General features: G+C 45.8%; 1 protein-coding gene across 3 annotated transcripts in view; it reads left to right on the top strand.

Moving 5' to 3' along the window:
- The window catches only part of DDX60 (DExD/H-box helicase 60), a 460,164-nt gene that overhangs the window by 203,102 nt on the left and 235,331 nt on the right, over window positions 1-21,731 (top strand). For 2 of the 3 annotated variants that reach the window (XM_040418645.1, XM_040418644.1), the window contains one exon: window positions 5,551-5,670. The exons of the other annotated variant lie outside the window; for it this stretch is intronic. In XM_040418645.1, the coding sequence (XP_040274579.1) occupies window positions 5,551-5,670 (120 nt within the window). The remainder of the gene's footprint in view (window positions 1-5,550; window positions 5,671-21,731) is intronic. 3 annotated transcript variants of the gene reach the window in all.

Below are 21,731 nucleotides of genomic sequence, written 5' to 3'. Positions count from 1 at the left end.
AACAATAACCCACAAAAAACAGATCCGGTGTGGAGCATACGCCTTCACTCGGTCAGCATTTGCTCAATAATCCATCAGTATTGCTAAAGCACAAAATAATAATGTAATATTATAAAATCCGGTGTCTCCATGATAAATCTGCAGCGTTGGGGGCCGGTGTGGCTTCTACACACTTTCAAATTAATACTTCAGCGAGGCGAATAGATGCCAGATGACCGGGACGCTCCATGACCTTCCAAGGAGCTGCTGTCGGGAGCAGCAGTTCATTTGTGAGACGTCCGTATAGTGCAGGGGGAATCCGAAGACCCTCTCCATCTTCGTGCACCATAGGATGCCCTCCTTTTCATTTCCATGATGACTGGGAACCCGTCATGTTTTTACCGGACAAAGAGATCGGGTCCTGGTTGGTTTGAATCTTGACTAACTTTGCGAATCGCGACTCTTCCGGGCTCCAAGCTATCTTGAAGCTTTCTATTCTCATTGTCTGTAGCTAGTTGAGGCCTGTTCATGCTAGGCAGGTTTCCCCCAGAAGTATCTTGGTCGATGAGCAGCCAATACCGCACTTGCAGCAATCTTGACAGTATTCGTCTCCAGGTGGAGAGGAATTGTTTTCTTGGCATGCTTTCTCCATCGCAACACCACGTCGTTGAATAAACAGAAGACTGGCTGATTCTCTCCTGTCTTAGGCAACATGTAATTTTTATTAGTAAATTCATTAAATATTTAATATTAAATTGAACCAAAACTTGATTAAAATTATAAGAAAGTATACTTAAATTCGCCAAAACTGACCAAATAACTCAAGTATGAACTCAGCCTTACAGGTCCATGTTAGTGTCAAGAAGAAGCGCACTTCTTTTACACCCTCATCAGCTGATTCCACATAGATGTCTACAGAACCTGTTCTATTAAACGCTTATACAAGTAGAGCCCCCTGACAGAGTGGAGAGGGTGTCAGCAGTAAGTTTGTGTTGACGTCACTGATTAATTTGCCCTTCCTCTGATCCGTCAGAACAATAACTCACAATAAACTGATCCTGTCTGTGGAGCATACGCCTTCACTCGGTCAGCATTTTGTCAATAATCCATTAGTATTGGTAATGCCAAAAAAAAAAAAACAGGAGTGTATCTAAAACAGAGATGACATGTGAATGGAATATTTGCATGTCTTCTGTGTTTTGTACCCATTCCTGTTTTTGGCTACCAAATCATAAGCCAATTCTGATGGGACCATACAGGCCTTACAGCTGCTACACAGACAGGATCCGTTCTGCTACAGATCAGAAGAAAGGTCAAATAAATTATGATGTCAGCCAGGCCAAAAGGTAAAATAGTGGCCCAGTCATGAAGTGGGGAGGGGAGAAAAAGCATGAGAAGTCCACAGAGTGGACCTATGACATAGTGGTGAGGTTGAAGCAGCAAGAAGAGACCACAGAGTGGCCCAATCACAGGGACTGGAGTTTGCAGCAGTATGAGGAGGCCACCGAGTGGCACAATGACCGAGTCCGGAGGTGTCGGCATCAGGAGAAAGCCACCGAGTGGCACAACGACAGAGGCTGGAGTTGGCAGCAGTATGAGGAGGACACGGAGTGGCTCAATGACAGAGCCTGGAGTTGGCAGCAGTATGAGGAGGCCACCGAGTGGCCCAATGACAGAGTCTGAAGGTGGCTGCATCAGGAGAAATCCACCAAGTGGCACAACAACAGAGTCTGGAGTTCGCAGCAGTATGAGGAGGTCACCGAGTGGCTCAATGACAAAGCCTGGAGTTGGCAGCAGAATAAGGAGGCCACGGAGTGGCACAATGACAGAGTCTGGAGTTGTCAGCAGTATGGGGAGGCCACAGAGTGGCACAATGACAGAGTCTGGAGTTGGTAGCAGTATGAGGAGGCCACTGAGTGGCTCAATGACAGAGCCTGGAGTTGGCAGCAGTATGAGGAGGCCACCGAATGGCACAATGAGTCTGGAGGTGGCGGCATCAGGAGAAAGCCATCGAGTGGCACAATGACAGAGTCTGGAGTTAGCATCAGTATGAGGAGGCCACGGAGCGGCTCAATGACAAAGCCTGGAGTTGGCAGCAGTATGAGGAGGCCACGGAGTGGCACAATGACAGAGTCTGGAGGTGGCAGCAGCATGAGGAGACCACAGAGTGGCAAGGTGACATAGTGTGGAGATGTCAGCAGCATGAGGAGACCACAGAGTGGCAAGGTGACATAGTTTGGAGGTGGCGGCAGCATCAGGAGGCGACAGAGTGGCAAGGTGACATAGTGTGGATATGGTGGCAGCATCCGGAGACCACAGAGTGGCAAGGTGACATAATGTATTTTTCTGGTATTGTACTGAACTGACAATAAATGTTTTTACCACAAATAACACCAAATGTGAACAGCGTGTATTTTTCTCGTATTGTACTGAACTGACAATAATTTTTTTTAGGCAAATAACACCAAATGTGAACAGCGCCTATTTTTCTCGTATTGTACTGAACTGACAATACAAGTTTTTACCGCAAATAACACCAAATGTGAACAGTGCCTATTTTTCTCGCATTGTACTGAACTGACAATAAATGTTTTTAGTGCAAATAACACCAAATGTGAACAGAGCCTATGTTTCTCATATTGTACTGAACTGACAATAAATGTTTTTTAGCGCAAATAACACCAAATGTGAAAGGCGTGTATTTTTCTCTTTTTCTCTAGAAATATGACAAGAAACGCTTTTAGCACAAGTAACACCAAATGTGAACTGCGTGTATTTTTCTCATATTGTACTGAACTGACAATAAATGTTTTTAGCGCAAATAACACCAAATGTGAACAGCGTCTATTTTTCTCGTATTGTACTGAACTGACAATAAATGTTTTTAGCGCAAATAACACCAAATGTGAACAGTGTCTATTTTTCTCGTATTGTACTGAAATATGACAATAAGTGTATTTTGTGCAAATAACACCAAATGTGAACAGCGTCTATTTTTCTCGTATTGTACTATAATAGGGCACTAAACGCTTTCAACATATATAGTTGCAGAAGTGAACAGAGTATATATTTCTCTTTTTCCACATATATAAGCCACTAAAGGCTTTTCAACATAACACTTGCACCCCTACAACAAATTTCTGCAATTACAGAGCTGTATAATGGCAATTTGGATCCCCAAATAATCTTTCCCTGCACTTGTAAATCGTATTTTTTTTCCCAATTATGTTTTCTGTATGACTCTCCCTAGCCCCTGCAACGTCTGCCCCTGCACTATAATGCCCTGAAATGATTCCTCCCAATCCTTATCGTGCCCTTATAAACCACTTTGTTTTTCACAATGATGTTTTCTTTATAACTCTCCCTAGCGCCTGAAACGCCTGTCCCTGCACTTAGATGATGTGAAATTATAAAAAGGCTGGTCAGGAGTGCACGACCAACTGGAGTCAGCCACACCTCCAGTGCAAAATACAAGGGAAACACAAAAGGGGTTGGTCAGCACAAGGTGTGGCTGCCTTCAGCTGGTCGTGCACTCCTGACCAGCCTGTCTGCCTCATAGGCTGATTTTAATTAGCGTGAGTATAAAGCTTAGCCTGCTCCTCCCCACTCACTGGAAGTCCCTGACACCAGGAGAGGTATGGAGTGGGTAGTGGACTCGGCATGCATGTTGGTACTTGCATCCCCTGTATTCAATGGAGGCCATTTTGGCACCAAAAATGATAAAAACCAAAGGGGACCCAGCATGCATGTGGAACCTACACCCCCTGAATTTCATGGTCGCTGTCATGGCACTTAACAGGTAGAACTTAGTGTTAGGTTCCCATCTTACAGAGATCGCCTTGACGTGCGGCAGACGGGCTCAAATAATTTTGTACAAAATGTATTTGCCAAGCATCTCTACTTTTTTAGCATAGCATTAGCATTACAATATGTTTTTGTACTTTATATGGTTCGCAGAGAGCTGTTGCATTATATGTTGTGCATTATTACTGGGGTTACCATCAGGGATATTATTCCTGGAGGCACTATAGGGACATTTTTCAGGCTACTTTCACACTAGCGTTTTAGTTTTCCGGTATTGAGATCCATCATAGGGGCTCAATACCGGAAAAAAAATGCATCAGTTTTGTCCCCATTCATTGTCAATAGGGACAAAACTGAAATGAACAGAACAGAATGCTCCAAAATGCATTCCGTTCTGTTTAGTTGCGTTCCCATACTGGAGAGCAAACCGCAACATGTTGTAGTTTGCTTTCCGTCCTGGGATGCGGAGTAAGACGTATCCGGCATGACCCCCAATGCAGCCTCTCCTCCATATCGTAGGAAGAGGAAGATAACAAAACGAGGCAGCTTGTGCTGGCCACCACAGTGGGGCAGTTTCTGGGGAGATACTTTGTGCTGCTGGGGCGCTGTGGTATTTGGTTCTACTGGGGCAGTATTTTTGCTGCTGTGTGCTTTTTGGTTCTGCAGCACAATATACTGGCTCAGAAGAACCAAATATCACGGCACAGCACAATATATTGTCCCAGCAGATAACATAGTAACATATGGGGTCATTTATCAAGCTAGTGTAAAGTAGACCTGGCTTAGTTGCCCATAGCAACCAATCAGATTCCACCTTTTCTTTTGACATGTGCTTTGGAAAATGAAAGGTGGAAGCTGACTGGTAGCTATGGGCAACTAAGCCAGTTCTACTTTACACCAGTTTGATAAATCTCCCCCATAGTTTATTATGTTGAAAAAAGACATCTGTCCATCCAGTTCAGCCTGCCTGTTAACCTGCAAGTTGATCCAGAGGAAGGCAAAAAACCCCATGAGGTAGAAGCCAATTTTCTTTATTTTAGGGGAACAAAAATCCTTCCCAACACAGGCAATCAGAATAACTCCCTGGGTCTATGACCATTCTCCAGAAATCTAGCAATTCTAACCTGTAATAGTTTTACACTCCAGAAATGTTCTACTAGGGCAGTATATTGTGCTGCACCATGGTATTTGGTTCTGCTTGGGATGTATATTCTACTGCACTATGGTATTTGGTCCTGTTGGGGTTGTATATTGTGCTGCAATGTGGTATTTGGTTCTGCTTTACAACCAAATACCAAAGTAAAGCACAGTATTTTCATGGTATCACTGGCCCTGCCTACATTTGTTAACCCCACCTTCTTGAATTGACACAACTACTCGTGTTGGCACCACCTTCTGTCGGTTTGGGCCCTCCTACAACATGGAGCTACGTTTAGTTTTTTTTTTCCCAGAGCCACTTCCTAGTCTGTCCCTACCGCCCAAACATTCCAGAAATTTAGGCCTGGACAGTGGTGGATACAGCTTTGGACTAAAGGAGCCGGAACTCAGCAGTGGGGAGCAGGTAAGTATTCTTCCCTCCACAGGTCCGGCAGGGAGGGGTAGATGTCCAAAAGTGCTTGGCAGCTGACAACCCTTTTAATGTTGAGGCAACATTAATGAGAAACTTGTTAGGTTGTATTATTACTATTGTAGAATTTACACATACCAATTCTAACAGTTGCATATAGCAAGCGATTTACCTTTATGCAATACATTTGTTTCATCTAGGCTCTTGTAAATCAAGTTGCAGCGACTGTTATTAGTCAGTTCAATAAAGATCTACCAGGTGGAATAGTTTTGTGTGGAGTTTTCAATCGTGATTTTTGCACAGATGTTTTAAACAGTCAGGTATGTACCTTTTATTCTGATTTATAAATGTGAATATACAATGAGTATAACTAACCTGAGAGAAGCCATGAGGGGAGATGTGTCAGGGTCTGAGGTGGAGTCCTGTACCTCTTAGCTATTGACTATGTCTATTTGTATTGTGAACAGTGCATATGAACATACAGTGGATATAAAAAGTCTACACACCCCTGTTAAAATGTTAGGTTTCTGTGATGTAAAAAAATGGAGACAAAGATAAATCATTTCAGAACTTTTCCACCTTAATGTGACCTATAAACTGTACAACTCAATTGAAAAACAAACTAAAATCTTTTAGGTAGAGGGAAGAAAAAATATATTAAAAAAATAATATGGTTGCATAAGTGTGCACACCCTTAAACTAATACTTTGTTGAAGCACCTTTTGATTTTATTACAGCACTCAGTCTTTTTGGGTATGAGTCTATCAGCATGGCACATTTTGACTTGGCAAGATTTGCCCACTCTTCTTTGCAAAAACACTCCAAATCTGTCAGATTGCGAGGGCATCTCCTGTGCACAGCCCTCTTCAGATCACCCCACAGATTTTCAATTGGATCCAGGTCTGGGCTCTGGCTTGGCCATACCAAAACTTCTGGTAAAGCCATTCCTTTGTTGATTTGGATGTATGCTTTGGGTCGTTGTCATGCTGAAAGATGAAGTTCCTCTTCGTGTTCAGCTTTCTAGCAAAAGCCTGAAGGATTTGTGCCAATATTGACTGGTATTTGGAACTGTTCATAATTCCCTCTAGCTTAACTAAGGCCCCAGTTCCAGCTGAAGAAAAACAGACCCAAAGCATGATGCTGCCACCACCAAGCTTCACTGTGGGTATGGTGTTTTTTTGGTGATTGTTCAGTGTTGTTTTTGCGCCAAACATATCTTTTGGAATTATGGCCAAAAAGTTCAACCTTGGTCTCATCAGACCATAACACCTTTCCCACATGCTTTTGGGAGACTTCAGATGTGTTTTTGCAAAATGTAGACTGGCTTGGATGTTTTTCTTCGTAAGAAAAGGCTTTCATCTTGCCACACCCCATAGCCCAGACATATGAAGAATACGGGAGATTGTAGTCACATGTACCACACAGCCAGTACTTGCCAGATATTCCTGCATCTCCTTTAATGTTGCTGTAGGCCTCTTGGTAGCCTCCCAGATCAGTTTTCTTCTCGTCTTTTCATCAATTTTGGAGGGACGTCCAGTTCTTGGTAATGTCACTGTTGTTCCATGGTATATCTAATGCCTTGGAAATTCTTTTGTACACTTCTCCTGACTGATACCTTTTAACAATAAGATCCCAATGATGATTTGGAAGCTCTTTCTGGACCATGGTTTTTGCTGTGGGATGCGACTAAGAAAATTTCAGGAAAGACCAACTAGAGTAGCTGAACTTTATTTGGGGTAAATCAGAGGCACTTTAAATGATGGCAGGTGTATGCTGACTCCTATTTAACATGATTTTGAATGTGATTACTTAATTCTGAACACAGCTACATCCCCAGTTATAAGAGGGTGTGCACACTTATGCAACCACATTATTTAGTTTTTTTGTTTTCTTCCCTCCAGTTGTACAGTTTATAGGTTACATTAAAGGTGGAAAAAGTTCTGAAATGATTTTTCTTTGTCTCATTTTTTTTTACAGCAAAGAAACCTGACATTTTAACAGGGGTGCGTAGACTTTTTATATCCACTGTATATCCAGTAACCAAGGTGTATTGCAGGACTGGTACATAGTTATTTTGATATAATTTTTTGTCTTGTACTGTATGTGCATATATCATTTTTCTTTGTAAAAGCCTCCTTACTCGAAATTTTTATTTGCTTTTAACAAAATGGTAGTGCCATCTATATTTGAGTCATAAAAGATATTGGTTGTCATTTATCAGGCCGCTACACCAGCAAACTGGTGTAAAATTTTAAAAACCACAGGTTGCAAAAGAAATGGACATGCGTTTTTGACACCACCTTTGCCACCCTCCAGAAAGGAGATAAGGTGTGGAAAGGACCATTTTCCCCAGGAGATTTATTATCATTTATCTCAGTTTTCTGTTGTAAATGATGACTGAAATCTCTGCTAGCTACCAATTGGTGTAGATATCATTCTAGGTGCATGGACTGCCATAGGACATGCTTACTTTAAGACAAGGCAAGCACTTGGTCAAAAATTAAGTGCATTCTCCAACAGCTCAGGGGATATCAAGACCGAAGTAAAAAATACTGTTCTTGATAAGTGTATAGTATTTTGTCTGTTGTAGATAATGCAGCCCATGGGCTTTGTTAGTTGAATTGATTTATTAGATTTTTTTTCCCAGGGCATAAGGAGTTTTTAAAGAAATCAATGTGCAGCGAGAAACTGAGGAGACGATGCAGAGGATGGGAGTGGCCCTGATGAGATGTTGTGTCACAGTGTCCTAACTCAGGCCATCACTCCCTGGGGTTTGTCAGGGAAACAACCCCAAAGCCATTAGGAAATAATTTAGACTGAGGCTCAGTCCTCCCAGTCTGCTAGATAGTTCCCAATTAGATGCAGCTTGCTGGAGAGCAAGACTTGAGGCACAGACACGGTGTGATTCAAACTTACTCTGATTTATTGAAGACACATACAAAACTTTAGAATTGTTTCGTTTGAGTATTCAAAAGTGTCCAATAAAATCCCATAGAAAACAGCCTTTCGGAATACTGAGTTAATAAGCCAAGCATCAGTCTTACAAAAAGGACCTATAGAAACATATGGCACATAACTAGTGTTGAGCGAACAGTTCGAGCATAGTTCGGGTCCGTACCGAATTTTGGGGTGTTCGTGACACGGACCCGAACCCGAACTTTTTCGTAAAAGTTCGGGTTCGTCGTTCGGCATGTATTTTGGCGCATTTTGAAAGGCTGCAAAGCAGCCAATCAACATGCATCATACTACTTGCCCTAAGATGCCATCGCAGCCATGCCTACTATTGGCAAGGCTGTGATTGGCCAAGTGCAGCATGTGACTCAGCCTCTTATAAGCTTGTGCGCACGTCGGGACGTGCTCACTCCCGATGTGAATAGAACAGGGATAGACGCAGCTGATGCTAGGGCGAGAATAGGCAGGGATAATTGAATAACTGGAAGCAAATTTCTCTCCTCCACCTGTGATTCATCTGAACAACTGCAGCTGAGCTGCTTTTTTGATAGGGATTGGCTATTTTTAGAGTGGCCAGAGTGATTTTTCCATCCACATGTACCTGGGCTGACCGCCGGCCGCCATTTTGCGACTTGTAGTGCTGCAGCAGAAGCTGCCACAGTGTGCATTCCAAAGCTCCAAACAAGTCAGACATCTACACCTGGGATTCAGACCAATAGCGATTTAGCAGCACAGTCCAAGGCTATTTTTTTTAAAGGTTGTGCAGACCATTTTGTGGCACATGTTACTGGCTGATAGGGGGGCGGCCATCTTGGGACTAGTGCTGCAGCACAATCTCTCCCAACGTCCATTAATCACTTGTAATAGTGGTCTGTGCCATAGAAATCCTACATCAGGGACTTGGGTGTGCTTGTGTCACCCCTACTAATACCAGTCCACCTGTAATCCATACAGTGAAAAGCCATAAAGTATTCCAGTGAGGGAATTTTTTTTTTATTTAAAAAAGGCCAAGTTAGTTTATCTGGCGTTCAATATACTAGATACAGTTAGGCCTGCGTTTCATACATCTGGAATTAGCAAACTAATGTGCTGGGGTTGGGAAAACATATATGTACCCATACTAGAATCTGTCAAAGAAAGCGGTACTCACATATAACAGTCATTCCATCTGTAATCCATACAGTCAAAAGACTGAAAGTATTCCAGTGAGGGAATTTTTTTTATTTAAAAAAGGCCAAGTTAGTTTATCTGGCGTTCAATATACTAGATACAGTTAGGCCTGCGTTTCATACATCTGGAATTAGCAAACTAATGTGCTGGGGTTGGGAAAACATATATGTACCCATACTAGAATCTGTCAAAGAAAGCGGTACTCACATATAACAGTCATTCCATCTGTAATCCATACAGTCAAAAGACTGAAAGTATTCCAGTGAGGGAATTTTTTTTTTATTTAAAAAAGGCCAAGTTAGTTTATCTGGCGTTCAATATACTAGATACAGTTAGGCCTGTGTTTCATACATCTGGAATTAGCAAACTAATGTGCTGGGGTTGGGAAAACATATATGTACCCATACTAGAATCTGTCAAAGAAAGCGGTACTCACATGTAACAGTCATTCCATCTGTAATCCATACAGTCAAAAGACTGAAAGTATTCCAGTGAGGGGATTTTTTTATTTAAAAAAAGGCCAAGTTAGTTTATCTGGCGTTCAATATACTAGATACAGTTAGGCCTGCGTTTCATACATCTGGAATTAGCAAACTAATGTGCTGGGGTTGGGAAAACATATATGTACCCATACTAGAATCTGTCAAAGAAAGCGGTACTCACATATAACAGTCATTCCATCTGTAATCCATACAGTCAAAAGACTGAAAGTATTCCAGTGAGGGGATTTTTTTTATTTAAAAAAGGCCAAGTTAGTTTATCTGGCGTTCAATATACTAGATACAGTTAGGCCTGCGTTTCATACATCTGGAATTAGCAAACTAATGTGCTGGGGTTGGGAAAACATATATGTACCCATACTAGAATCTGTCAAAGAAAGCGGTACTCACATATAACAGTCATTCCATCTGTATCCATACAGTCAAAAGACTGAAAGTATTCCAGTGAGGGGATTTTTTTTATTTAAAAAAGGCCAAGTTAGTTTATCTGGCGTTCAATATACTAGATACAGTTAGGCCTGCGTTTCATACATCTGGAATTAGCAAACTAATGTGCTGGGGCTGGGAAAACATATATGTACCCATACTAGAATCTGTCAAAGAAAGCGGTACTCACATATAACAGTCATTCCATCTGTAATCCATACAGTCAAAAGACTGAAAGTATTCCAGTGAGGGAATTTTTTTTATTTAAAAAAGGCCAAGTTAGTTTATCTGGCGTTCAATATACTAGATACAGTTAGGCCTGCGTTTCATACATCTGGAATTAGCAAACTAATGTGCTGGGGTTGGGAAAACATATATGTACCCATACTAGAATCTGTCAAAGAAAGCGGTACTCACATATAACAGTCATTCCATCTGTAATCCATACAGTCAAAAGACTGAAAGTATTCCAGTGAGGGGATTTTGCTTATAAAAAATAATATATTTCATTGTGGTGCGAGTTGAATCGCAACAATGAAGAAAAATACTATTAAGGGACGAGGACGCGGTCGTGGTGGTGTCCGTGGAGCCTCTGTTGCTGGTAGAGGACGTGGCCGTTCGGCCCCAGGCGCACACAGTAGGGAACGAACTCCCTCAACTAGCCGGCAGAATGTACCGCAATATCTCGTGGGGCCCAATGCCGCTCTTAGGATGGTAAGGCCTGAGCAGGTACAGGCATTAATCGATTGGGTGGCCGACAGTGCTTCCAGCACGTTCACCACATGGTCTTCCACCCAGTCTTCTGCGGAAAGCGCACAGGTGGCACCTGAAAACCAAGCCCATCAGTCTGTCACATCACCCCCAAGCATATCAGGGAAACGGTCTGAGCCACAAGTTATGCAGCAGTCTCTTCTTCTGTTTGAAGACTCTGCTTCCAGGGTTTCCCAGGGGCGTCCACCTAGCCCTTCCCCAGTGGAGGAAGACATACCATGCACTGACGCACAACCACTTATGTCTCCAGATGAAGAGGAAATGGGAATACCACCACAGCAGAGTCACCGACTCTCTGATGATGACGAAACACAGGTGCCCACTGCCGCGTCTTTTTGCAGTGTGCAGACTGAACAGGAGGAGGTCAGGGAGGGAGACTGGGTGGAAGACGATGCAGAGGACGATGAGGTCTTAGACCCCACATGGACTGAAGGTCGTGGCGATGACTTTCACAGTTCAGAGGAAGAGGTAGTGGTGAGACCGAGACAACAGCGAAGCCAAAGAGGGAGCAGGGGGCCAAAGCAGACGAGCCGCCGCCCCCAGAGTTCGCCTGCTACTGGACATCGCCAACAGGGACCCAGCCCCACAAAGGCAGCTTCAAAGAGTTCCCTGGCATGGCACTTCTTTAAACAATGTCCTACCGACAAGACCCGAGTGACTTGCACGCTCTGCCATCAGAGCCTGAGGCGAGGCATTAACGTTCTGAACCTCAGCACAACCTGCATGACCAGGCATCTACATGCAAAGCATGAACTGCAGTGGGGTACACACCTTAAAAACCAGGCACTCGCTGAGGCTCCCCCTGCTCCCTCTACCGCTGCTGCCTCGGCTTCCGCCTCGAGAGGAATGTTGCCACCTGCCGAGCAGCAAACAGAGGATGTGCCACCGACACCACCACCACCGCCACCGTCAACTAGCGTCTCCACTATATCACACAGCAGCGTTCAGCTCTCAATATCACAAACCTTAGAGAGGAAGCGCAAATTCCCCCCCGAGTCACCCTCGAGCCCTTGGCCTGAACGCCAGCATTTCTAAACTGCTGGCCTTTGAAATGCTGTCATTCCGGCTGGTGGACACAGACAGCTTCAAACAGCTGATGGCCATGGCTGTCCCGCAGTATGTGGTTCCCAGCCGCCACTACTTCTCCAAGACAGCCGTGCCTTCCCTGCACATGCAAGTGTCCGATAAAATCAAGTGTGCACTGCGCAACGCCATTTGTGGCAAGGTCCACCTAACCACAGATACGTGGACCAGTAAGCACGGCCAGGGACGCTATATCTCACTAACTGCACACTGGATGAACGTAGTGGCGGCTGGGCCCCCGGCGGACAGTTCCTTGGCGCACGTCCTTCCGCCCCCTAGGATCGCAGGGCATCATTCTCTGCCTCCTGTAGCCTCCTCCTCCTACTCGGCTTCCTCCTCCACTGCTTCCACCAGCTCATCCGGTCAGCCACACACCTTCACCACCAACTTCAGCACAGCCCGGGGTAAACGTCAGCAGGCCATTCTGAAACTCATATGTTTGGGGGACAGGCCCCACAGCGCAAAGGAGTTGTGGCGGGGTATTGAACAACAGACCGACGAGTGGTTTCTGCCGGTGGGCCTCAAGCCAGGCCTGGTGGTATGCGATAATGGGCGAAATCTCGTGGCAGCTCTGGGACTAGCCGGTTTGATGCACATCCCTTGCCTGGCGCATGTGCTGAACTTGGTGGTGCAGAGGTTCATTCACCACTACCCCAACATGTCAGAGCTGCTGCATAAAGTGCGGGCCGTCTGTGCGCGCTTCCGCCGTTCACATCCTGCCGCTGCTCGCCTGTCTGCGCTACAGCGGAACTTCGGCCTTCCCGCTCACCGCCTCATATGCGACGTGCCCACCCGGTGGAACTCCACCTTGCACATGCTGGAGAGACTGTGCGAGCAGCAGCAGGCCATAGTGGAGTTTCAGCTGCAGCACGCTCGCGTCAGTCGTACTGCCGAACAGCACCACTTCACCACCAATGATTGGGCCTCCATGCGAGACCTGTGTGCCCTGCTGCGCTGTTTCGAGTACTCCACCAACATGGCCAGTGGCGATGACACTGTTATCAGCGTTACAATACCACTTCTATGTCTCCTTGAGAAAACACTTAGGGCAATGATGTTAGAGGAGGTGGCCCAGGTGGAGGAGGAGGAGGAGGATGAGGGCTCGTTTCTAACACTTTCGGGCCAGTCTGTTCGAAGTGGCTCAGAGGGAGGTTTGTTTAAGCAGCAGAGGACAGGTTCACAAGTCGCCAGCCAAGGCACTGTACTGGAGGACGAGGAGGATGAGGAGGAGGAGGTGGAGGGGGGACGAGGATGACGCAAGTTCACAGCGGGGTGGCAGCCCAGGCCCATCACTGGTGCGTGGCTGGGGGGATACGGTGGACGATGACGATACGCCTCCCACAGAGGACAGCTTGTCCTTACCCATGGGTAGCCTGGCCCACATGAGCGAATATATGCTCCAATGCCTGCGCAACGACAGCAGAGTTGCCCACGTTTTAACGTGTGCAGACTACTGGGTGGCCACCCTGCTGGATCCCCGGTATAAAGACAATGTGCCCACTTTAATTCCTGAACTGGAGCGAGACCGTAAGATGCGCGAGTACAAGCGCACGCTGATAGAGGCGCTCTTGAGAGCATTCCCACATGTCACAGGGGAACAGGTGGAAGGTGAAGGCAGAGGAGTGGCAAGAGGTCGCCAACGCAGCTGTGTCACGGCCAGCTCATCTGAGGGCAGGGTTAGCATGGCAGAAATGTGGAAAAGTTTTGTCTCCACGCCACAGCTATCTGCACCGACACCTGATACGGAACGTGTTAGCAGGAGGCAGCATTTCACTAACATGGTTGAACAGTATGTCTGCACACCCCTCCACATCCTGACGGATGGTTCGGCCCCATTCAACTACTGGGTTTCGAAATTGTCCACGTGGCCAGAGTTAGCATGTTATGCCTTGGAGGTGCTTTCCTGCCCGGCGGCCAGCGTTTTATCTGAACGCGTATTCAGCACGGCAGGGGGCGTCATTACTGACAAGCGCAGCCGCCTGTCCACAGCCAACGTGGACAAGCTGACCTTCATAAAGATGAACCAGGCATGGATCCCACAGGACCTGTCCCTCCCTTGTGCAGAGTAGTCCTTATTAACTGCCTAAAACATGTCTTGTTGTGCTACGGGCCACTTCTTTATTTGATACAAATTTTATGAAACCCACAGTTGAATGAAACTCTTCTCTGTCTGGGCGCCGGGGCCTAACCAGATGAAAGTGGCCGGTTAAACTAACGGGTGACATGAAGCCATAACCTCTGCCATGCTACCTCTGTCTTCTGTCTGGGTGCTGAGGCCTAAGTCAAATAAAGCGGTCTTCTGCTGTGCTGGGGGATATGAAGCTAATCTCTGACCTCTCTCCTCTGTCTGGGTCCAAAGGCCTAAATCACTGAAAGAGGCCTTCTCCTGTGGTGTGTGATATGATGCCAGAATATGTGCTGTGGGGCCTCTCTCCTCTTCCTGGGTGCAGGGGTCAAATAAACTAAATTGTGGCCTACTCCTGTGGTGGTTGATATGATGCCTGATTCTCTGATGTGGAACCTCTCTCCTCTGTTTGGGTGAAGGGGTCAAAGTAACTAAATGGTGGCTTCTCCTGTGGTGGCTGATATGATGCCAGAATATGTGCTGTGGTGCCTCTCTCCTCTTCCTGGGTGCGGGGGTCAAAGTAACTCAATGGTGGCTTCTCCTGTGGTGGCTGATATGATGCCAGAATATGTGCTGTGGTGCCTCTCTCCTCTTCCTGGGTGCAGGGGTCAAAGTAACTAAATGGTGGCTTCTCCTGTGGTGGTTGATATGATGCCTGATTCTCTGCTGTGAAACCTCTCTCCTCCATCTGGGTGTAGGGTCAAAGTAACTCAATGGTGGCTTCTCCTGTGGTGGCTGATATGATGCCAGAATATGTGCTGTGGTGCCTCTCTCCTCTTCCTGGGTGCAGGGGTCAAAGTAACTAAATGGTGGCTTCTCCTGTGGTGGTTGATATGATGCCTGATTCTCTGCTGTGAAACCTCTCTCCTCCATCTGGGTGTAGGGGTCAAAGTCTTTCAAAGTCGCCTTCTCCTGTGCTGATTGATATAAAGCTGATGGTTGTGCCATCTGACATGGTTGCCAGGGTCTGATTCAATGGGGGCCTACTCCTGTGGTGGGTGATCTAAATGCCTGATTCTCTGCTGTGAAACCTCTCTCCTCCGTCTGGGTGTAGGGGTCAAAGTCTTTCAAAAGTCGCCTTCTCCTGTGCTGATTGATATGAAGCTGATGGTTGTGCCATCTGACATGGTTGCCGGGGTCCCATTAAATTGGGGCCTACTCCTGTGGTGGGTGATCTAAATGCCTGATTCTCTGCTTTGAAACCTCTCTCCTCCGTCCGGGTGTAGGGGTCAAAGTCTGTCAAAGTCGCCTTCTCCTGTGCTGATTGATATAAAGCTTATGCTTGTGCCATCTGACATGGTTGCCGCGGTCTGATTCAATGGTGGCCTACTCCTGTGGTGGGTGATCTAAATGCCTGATTCTCTGCTGTGTAACCTCTCTCCTCCGTCTGGGTGTAGGGGTCAAAGTAACTAAATGGTGGCCTACTCCTGTGGTGGGTGATATGATGCCTGGTTCTCTGCTGTGGGACCTCTCTCCTTTGTCTGGGTGCTGTGGTCAAAATAATAGTAAGTGACCTTCTCCATTGGTGGGTGACTTGAAGCCTGATTCTGTGCTATGGGACCTCACTCCAATTAATATTGTTTAATTTTTATTTATTTTATGTTAACTCATCATTTCCCTATCTACATTTGTTTGCAGGGGATTTAACTACATTTTGCTGCCTTTTGCAGCCCTCTAGCCCTTTCCGGGTGTGTTTTACAGCCTTTTTAGTGCCCAAAAGTTCGGGTCCCCATTGACTTCTATGGGGTTCGGGTTCGGGATGAAGTTCGGGTCGAGTTCGGATCCCGAACCCGAACATTTTTCGAAAGTTCGGCCGAACTCGTCGAACCCGAACATCCAGGTGTTCGCTCAACTCTACACATAACACATTATCACCTCAGCTTCTTGGAATGTGCAGGCTTCTACTTCTTATAAGACTGGACAATCATAACTTCTGGCCTCAGCCAACACTTTTACTTCCACAAGTTACTTCAACTGTCAGCAAGACACAAAATGGAGTTTAGCATGTATACAAAATGGGGAAATGAGAATAGAGGATTTAGCCAAATTGTCCTCCTCTTAACATGTTCGGTGTAGTGAATAAATGATGTGAAGGAACCAGGCAGAGAATATAGAACAAAGCATGTCTTTCTTTACTGAGTGCAAATAGCAGCACATCCAGCAGCAGTTTGTACAAAGAGCAATTTCTCCTCCAAGATATATAAGATCTCTTCTGATTCCCTTTTTCACAACTGTAATCTGGCACCTATGGCTGTAGGTCCTGAACTGTGGTGGTGGTGGTGTCTTAAAGGGGTTATCCAACCCCTATAATGCCCCTCAAAATGCCCGAGCACCTTATACAGGTTATATTTACCCCGCTCTCGGGGTGATGCTAGGGAGGCTCATTCCTGTCGCAGCCTGCTATTAGTGATGGCCCGAATAGGTTCCCGGCGAACATAGCTTGTTCGCGTTCGCCACGGCGGGCGAACATATGCGATGTTCGGTCCGCCCCCTATACATCATCATTGAGTAAACTTTGACCCTGTACCTCACAGTCAGCAGACACATTCCAGCCAATCAGCAGCAGACCCTCCCTCCCAGACCCTCCCACCTCCTGGACAGCATCCATTTTAGATTCATTCGGAATCTGCATTCTCAGTGAGAGGAGGGACAGTGCTGCTGCTGCTGATTCAATAGGGAAAGCGTTAGCTAGGGCAGTGTTCTGTGTCCACAGACTCATCTGCTGTAAGGACAGCGTCCTGACAGCACCCCAAAAAGCCCTTTTCAGGGCTGGTACATCAGCCTGCTTATTTTAATTTTTTTAATATATATATATATATATATATATTGCAGTTGCCTGCCCGTGTGTGAGAGGCTGCAGGCTCAGTCACAGACAGTACTGTGTACACACCATTCATACAGGGTGTGACAGAAAATACCTCGCAGATAAAAAAAAATTATATTTAATCTTTTTCTGTGATCTAATCACAGTTGCAAGCCAGTGTGTGTCAGGCCCACACAGGCTGTATTGTGGCCACTGGCTAGTGGCTAGGCCTCCACTTATACCGTTACAGGGTGTCACTCACTCACAAATACCTCGCAGATAAATAAAAATTCTATTTAATATTTTTCTGTGATATAATCACAGTTGCAAGCCAGTGTGTGTCAGGCCCACACAGACTGTATTGTGGCCAGTGGCTAGGCCTCCACTTATACCGTTACAGGGTGTCACTCAATCACAAATACCTCGCAGATAAATAAAAATTATATTTAATATTTTTCTGTGATATAATCACAGTTGCAAGCCAGTGTGTGTCAGGCCCACACAGACTGTATTGTGGCCACTGGCTAGTGGCTAGGCCTCCACTTATACCGTTACAGGGTGTCACTCACTCACAAATACCTTGCAGATAAATAAAAATTATATTTAATATTTTTCTGTGATCTAATCACAGTTGCAAGCCAGTGTGTGTCAGGCCCACACAGACTGTATTGTGGCCACTGGCTAGTGGCTAGGCCTCCACTTACAGGGCTGGGACAAGGCCATTTGGTGCCCAGGGCGAAGATGGCAAACTGCGCCCCCCCCCCCCCCCCCCCCCCCCCCGTTTTTAAGAAAGAATCAATGTTGTTTCAAAACAAGAATATACTTAAAGCAATAGAACAAAGGACTGTGGGACTTTGAAAGTATTCATTTTAAAACACGTGTGTAAACACGAATATGAACTTTGCCCCACGATAGCTCTTTTGTAGAACCCCCATAAAAACTTACAGTTACTTGACTTGGCCCTTGGGGATCTCGGACGCCACTTCAACACTTGGCCGGGGGCTCGGCGGAGCTGATGTTGTGCTTTATCCTAATGAGAAAGATTTCATAATAAGGATTTGGAGAAGGGGCAGAGGAATAGCAGAGCAGGGAGAGGCTGGTGCTGCTACTAGGGGGTCATACCATGGGGGAGTAATAAAGCCCACCATAATGCCCCCCCCAGTAGTAATAATTCTCCTTATAATATGCAAAACATACCCCTTTGTAATGCCCCCAGTTGAGCTAATGTTCCCATAATGTGCCAACATAAAATACCCCTTCTCAGTGCCCCCGTAGATGACCCCCATAGTGCTCCCCCCTTCCCCATAGTACCCACCATAATGTGTCCCAGTATAAAATGCCCCTATACAGAGCCCCCCATATAAAATATCTTCTTTTTAGCCTCAGTAGATGCCCCTAAATAATCTGCAGTAAGATGTGCCCCCATAGATGCCCCCATATCATGTGCCAGTAGCCAGAGCCCCCCCCATATCATGTGCCAGTAGCCAGAGTGCCCCCATATCATGTGCCAGTAGCCAGAGTGCCCCCATATCATGTGCCAGTAGCCAGAGCCCCCCCCCCATATCATGTGCCAGTAGCCAGAGTGCCCCCATATCATGTGCCAGTAGCCAGAGTGCCCCCATATCATGTGCCAGTAGCCCCCCATATCATGTGCCAGTAGCCCCCCTTATTGCCAATAGCCCCCTTATGGGCCAGTAGCCCCCCTTATGTGCCAATAGCCCCCCTTATGTGCCAGTAGCCCCCTTATGGGCCAGTAGCCCCCCTTATCATGTGCCAGTAGCCCCCCTTATCATGTGCCAGTAGCCCCCCTTATCATGTGCCAGTAGCCCCCCTTATCATGTGCCAGTAGCCCCCCTTATCATGTGCCAGCCCAGTAGTCCCCCCTTATCATGTGCCAGCCCAGTAGCCCCCCTTATGTGCCAGCCCAGCCCAGTAGTCCCCCCTTATCATGTGCCAGCCCAGTAGCCCCCCTTATCATGTGCCAGCCCAGCCCAGTAGTCCCCCCTTATCATGTGCCAACCCAGTAGTCCCCCCTTATGTGCCAGCCCAGCCCAGTATTGTACCTATATAAATAAAAAAAATAATAAAAAAAACTTATACTTACCTCCAGCAATGTGATGCGATGCAGGCCGCCTCTTCCGTCTGTGTCCCTCGCTATACGGCAGTCAGGCGACGCGATGACGTCATCGCGCCGCCTGCATCGGCCTCTGATAGGCTGCCAGCACTAGGCCAGGAGCCTATCAGAGGAACAGGAGGGGACACACCTCTCCCTCCTCTGCCGCAGCGCAGGCATCTGTATTGCCGTCCTGAGGACGGCAATACAGATGACTATGGAGATGAGCGCTTCCGCAATGGAAGCGCTCATCTCCTGCTCTGCCCTGCCGCCGGCCGCGGCCGCCCCCACTTGTCACCAGGGCCGCGGCCTTGCGGCACTCAGGCTTGCCGGCCCACCGGGAAATTTCCCGGTATCCCGGCAGGCCAGTCCGGCCCTGCTGCGCCCCCCTCCTTGTAGCGCCCAGGGCACCCGCTCCTTCGGCCCCTGCCTTGTACCGGCCCTGTCCACTTATACCGTTACAGGGTGTCACTCACTCACAAATACCTCGCAGATAAATAAAAATTATATTTAATATTTTTCTGTGATATAATCACAGTTGCAAGCCAGTGTGTGTCAGGCCCACACAGACTGTATTGGGGCCACTGGCTTGGTCTCCACTTATACCGTTACAGGGTGTCACTCACTCACAAATACCTTGCAGATAAATAAAAATTATATTTAATATTTTTCTGTGATATAATCACAGTTGCAAGCCAGTGTGTGTCAGGCCCACACAGACTGTATTGTGGCCACTGGCTAGGCCTCCACTTATACCGTTACAGGGTGTCACTCACTCACAAATACCTCGCAGATAAATAAAAGTTATATTTAATATTTTTCTGTGATATAATCGCAGTTGCAAGCCAGTGTGTGTCAGGCCCACACAGACTGTATTGTGGCCACTGGCTAGGCCTCCACTTATACGGTTACAGGGTGTCACTCACTCACAAATACCTCGCAGATAAATAAAAATTCTATTTAATATTTTTCTGTGATATAATCACAGTTGCAAGCCAGTGTGTGTCAGGCCCACACAGACTGTATTGTGGCCACTGGCTAGTGGCTAGGCCTCCACTTATACCGTTACACGGTGTCACTCACTCACAAATACCTCGCAAATAAATAAAAATTATATTTAATATTTTTCTGTGATATAATCGCAGTTGCAAGCCAGTGTGTGTCAGGCCCACACAGACTGTATTGTGGCCACTGGCTAGTGGCTAGGCCTCCACTTATACCGTTACAGGGTGTCACTCACTCACAAATACCTCGCAGATAAATAAAAATTATATTTAATATTTTTCTGTGATATAATCACAGTTGCAAGCCAGTGTGTGTCAGGCCCACACAGACTGTATTGTGGCCACTGGCTAGTGGCTAGGCCTCCACTTATACCAGTACAGGGTGTCACTCACAAATACCTCGCAGATAAATAAAAATTATATTTAACCCCTTAAGGACCGGGCTCATTTTCACCTTAAGGACCAGGCCATTTTTTGCAAATCTGACCAGTGTCACTTTAAGTGCTTATAACTTTAAAACGCTTTGACTTACCCAGGCCGTTCTGAGATTGTTTTTTCGTCACATATTGTACTTCATGTCACTGCTAAAATTGGGTCAAAAAAGTTAATTTTTTTGCATAAAAAAATACAATTTTTACCAAAAATGTTGAAAAATTAGCAAATTTCAAAGTTTCAGTTTCTCTACTTCTGTAATACATAGTAATACCCCCAAAAATTGTGATGACTTTACATTCCCCATATGTCTACTTCATGTTTGTAGCATTTTGGGAATGATATTTTATTTTTTGGGGATGTTACAAGGCTTAGAAGTTTAGAAGCAAATTTTGAAATTTTCAGAAATCTTCAAAATCCCACTTTTTATGGACCAGTTCAGGTTTGAAGTCATATTGTGAGGCTTAGATAATAGAAACCTCCCAAAAATGACCCCATTCTAGAAACTACACCCCTCAAGGTATTCAAAACTGTTTTTTCAAACTTTATTAACCCTTTAGGTCTTCCACAAGAGTTAATGGCAGATGGAGAAACAATTTTGAAATTTCAATTTTTTGGAAAATTTTCCAATATAATCAATTTTTTCCAGGAGTAAAACAAGGGTTAACTGCCAAACAACACTCAAAATGGGTTGCCCTGATTCTGTAGTTTGCAAAAACACCTAATGTGGTCGTAAACTACTGTTTGGCCGAACGGTAGCACATAGAAGGAGGGGAACACCATATGGGTTTTGGAAGGCAGATTTTGCTGGACTGGTTTTGTTTATACCATGTCCCATTTGAAGCCCCCTGTTGCACCCCCAGAATAGAAATTTCAAAAAAGTGACTCCATCTAAGAAAGTACACCCCTCAAGGTATTCAAAACTGGGTTTACAAACTTTGTTAACCCTTTAGGTGTTCCACAAGAGTTAATGGCAGATGGAGAAACAATTTTGAAATTTCT

Source organism: Bufo bufo, chromosome 2 (assembly GCF_905171765.1).
Source record: "Bufo bufo chromosome 2, aBufBuf1.1, whole genome shotgun sequence".
NCBI classification, from domain to species: domain Eukaryota; kingdom Metazoa; phylum Chordata; class Amphibia; order Anura; family Bufonidae; genus Bufo; species Bufo bufo.
Note: the sequence above shows the minus strand (reverse complement) of the source record. Positions and strands in the feature narration are given on the sequence as shown.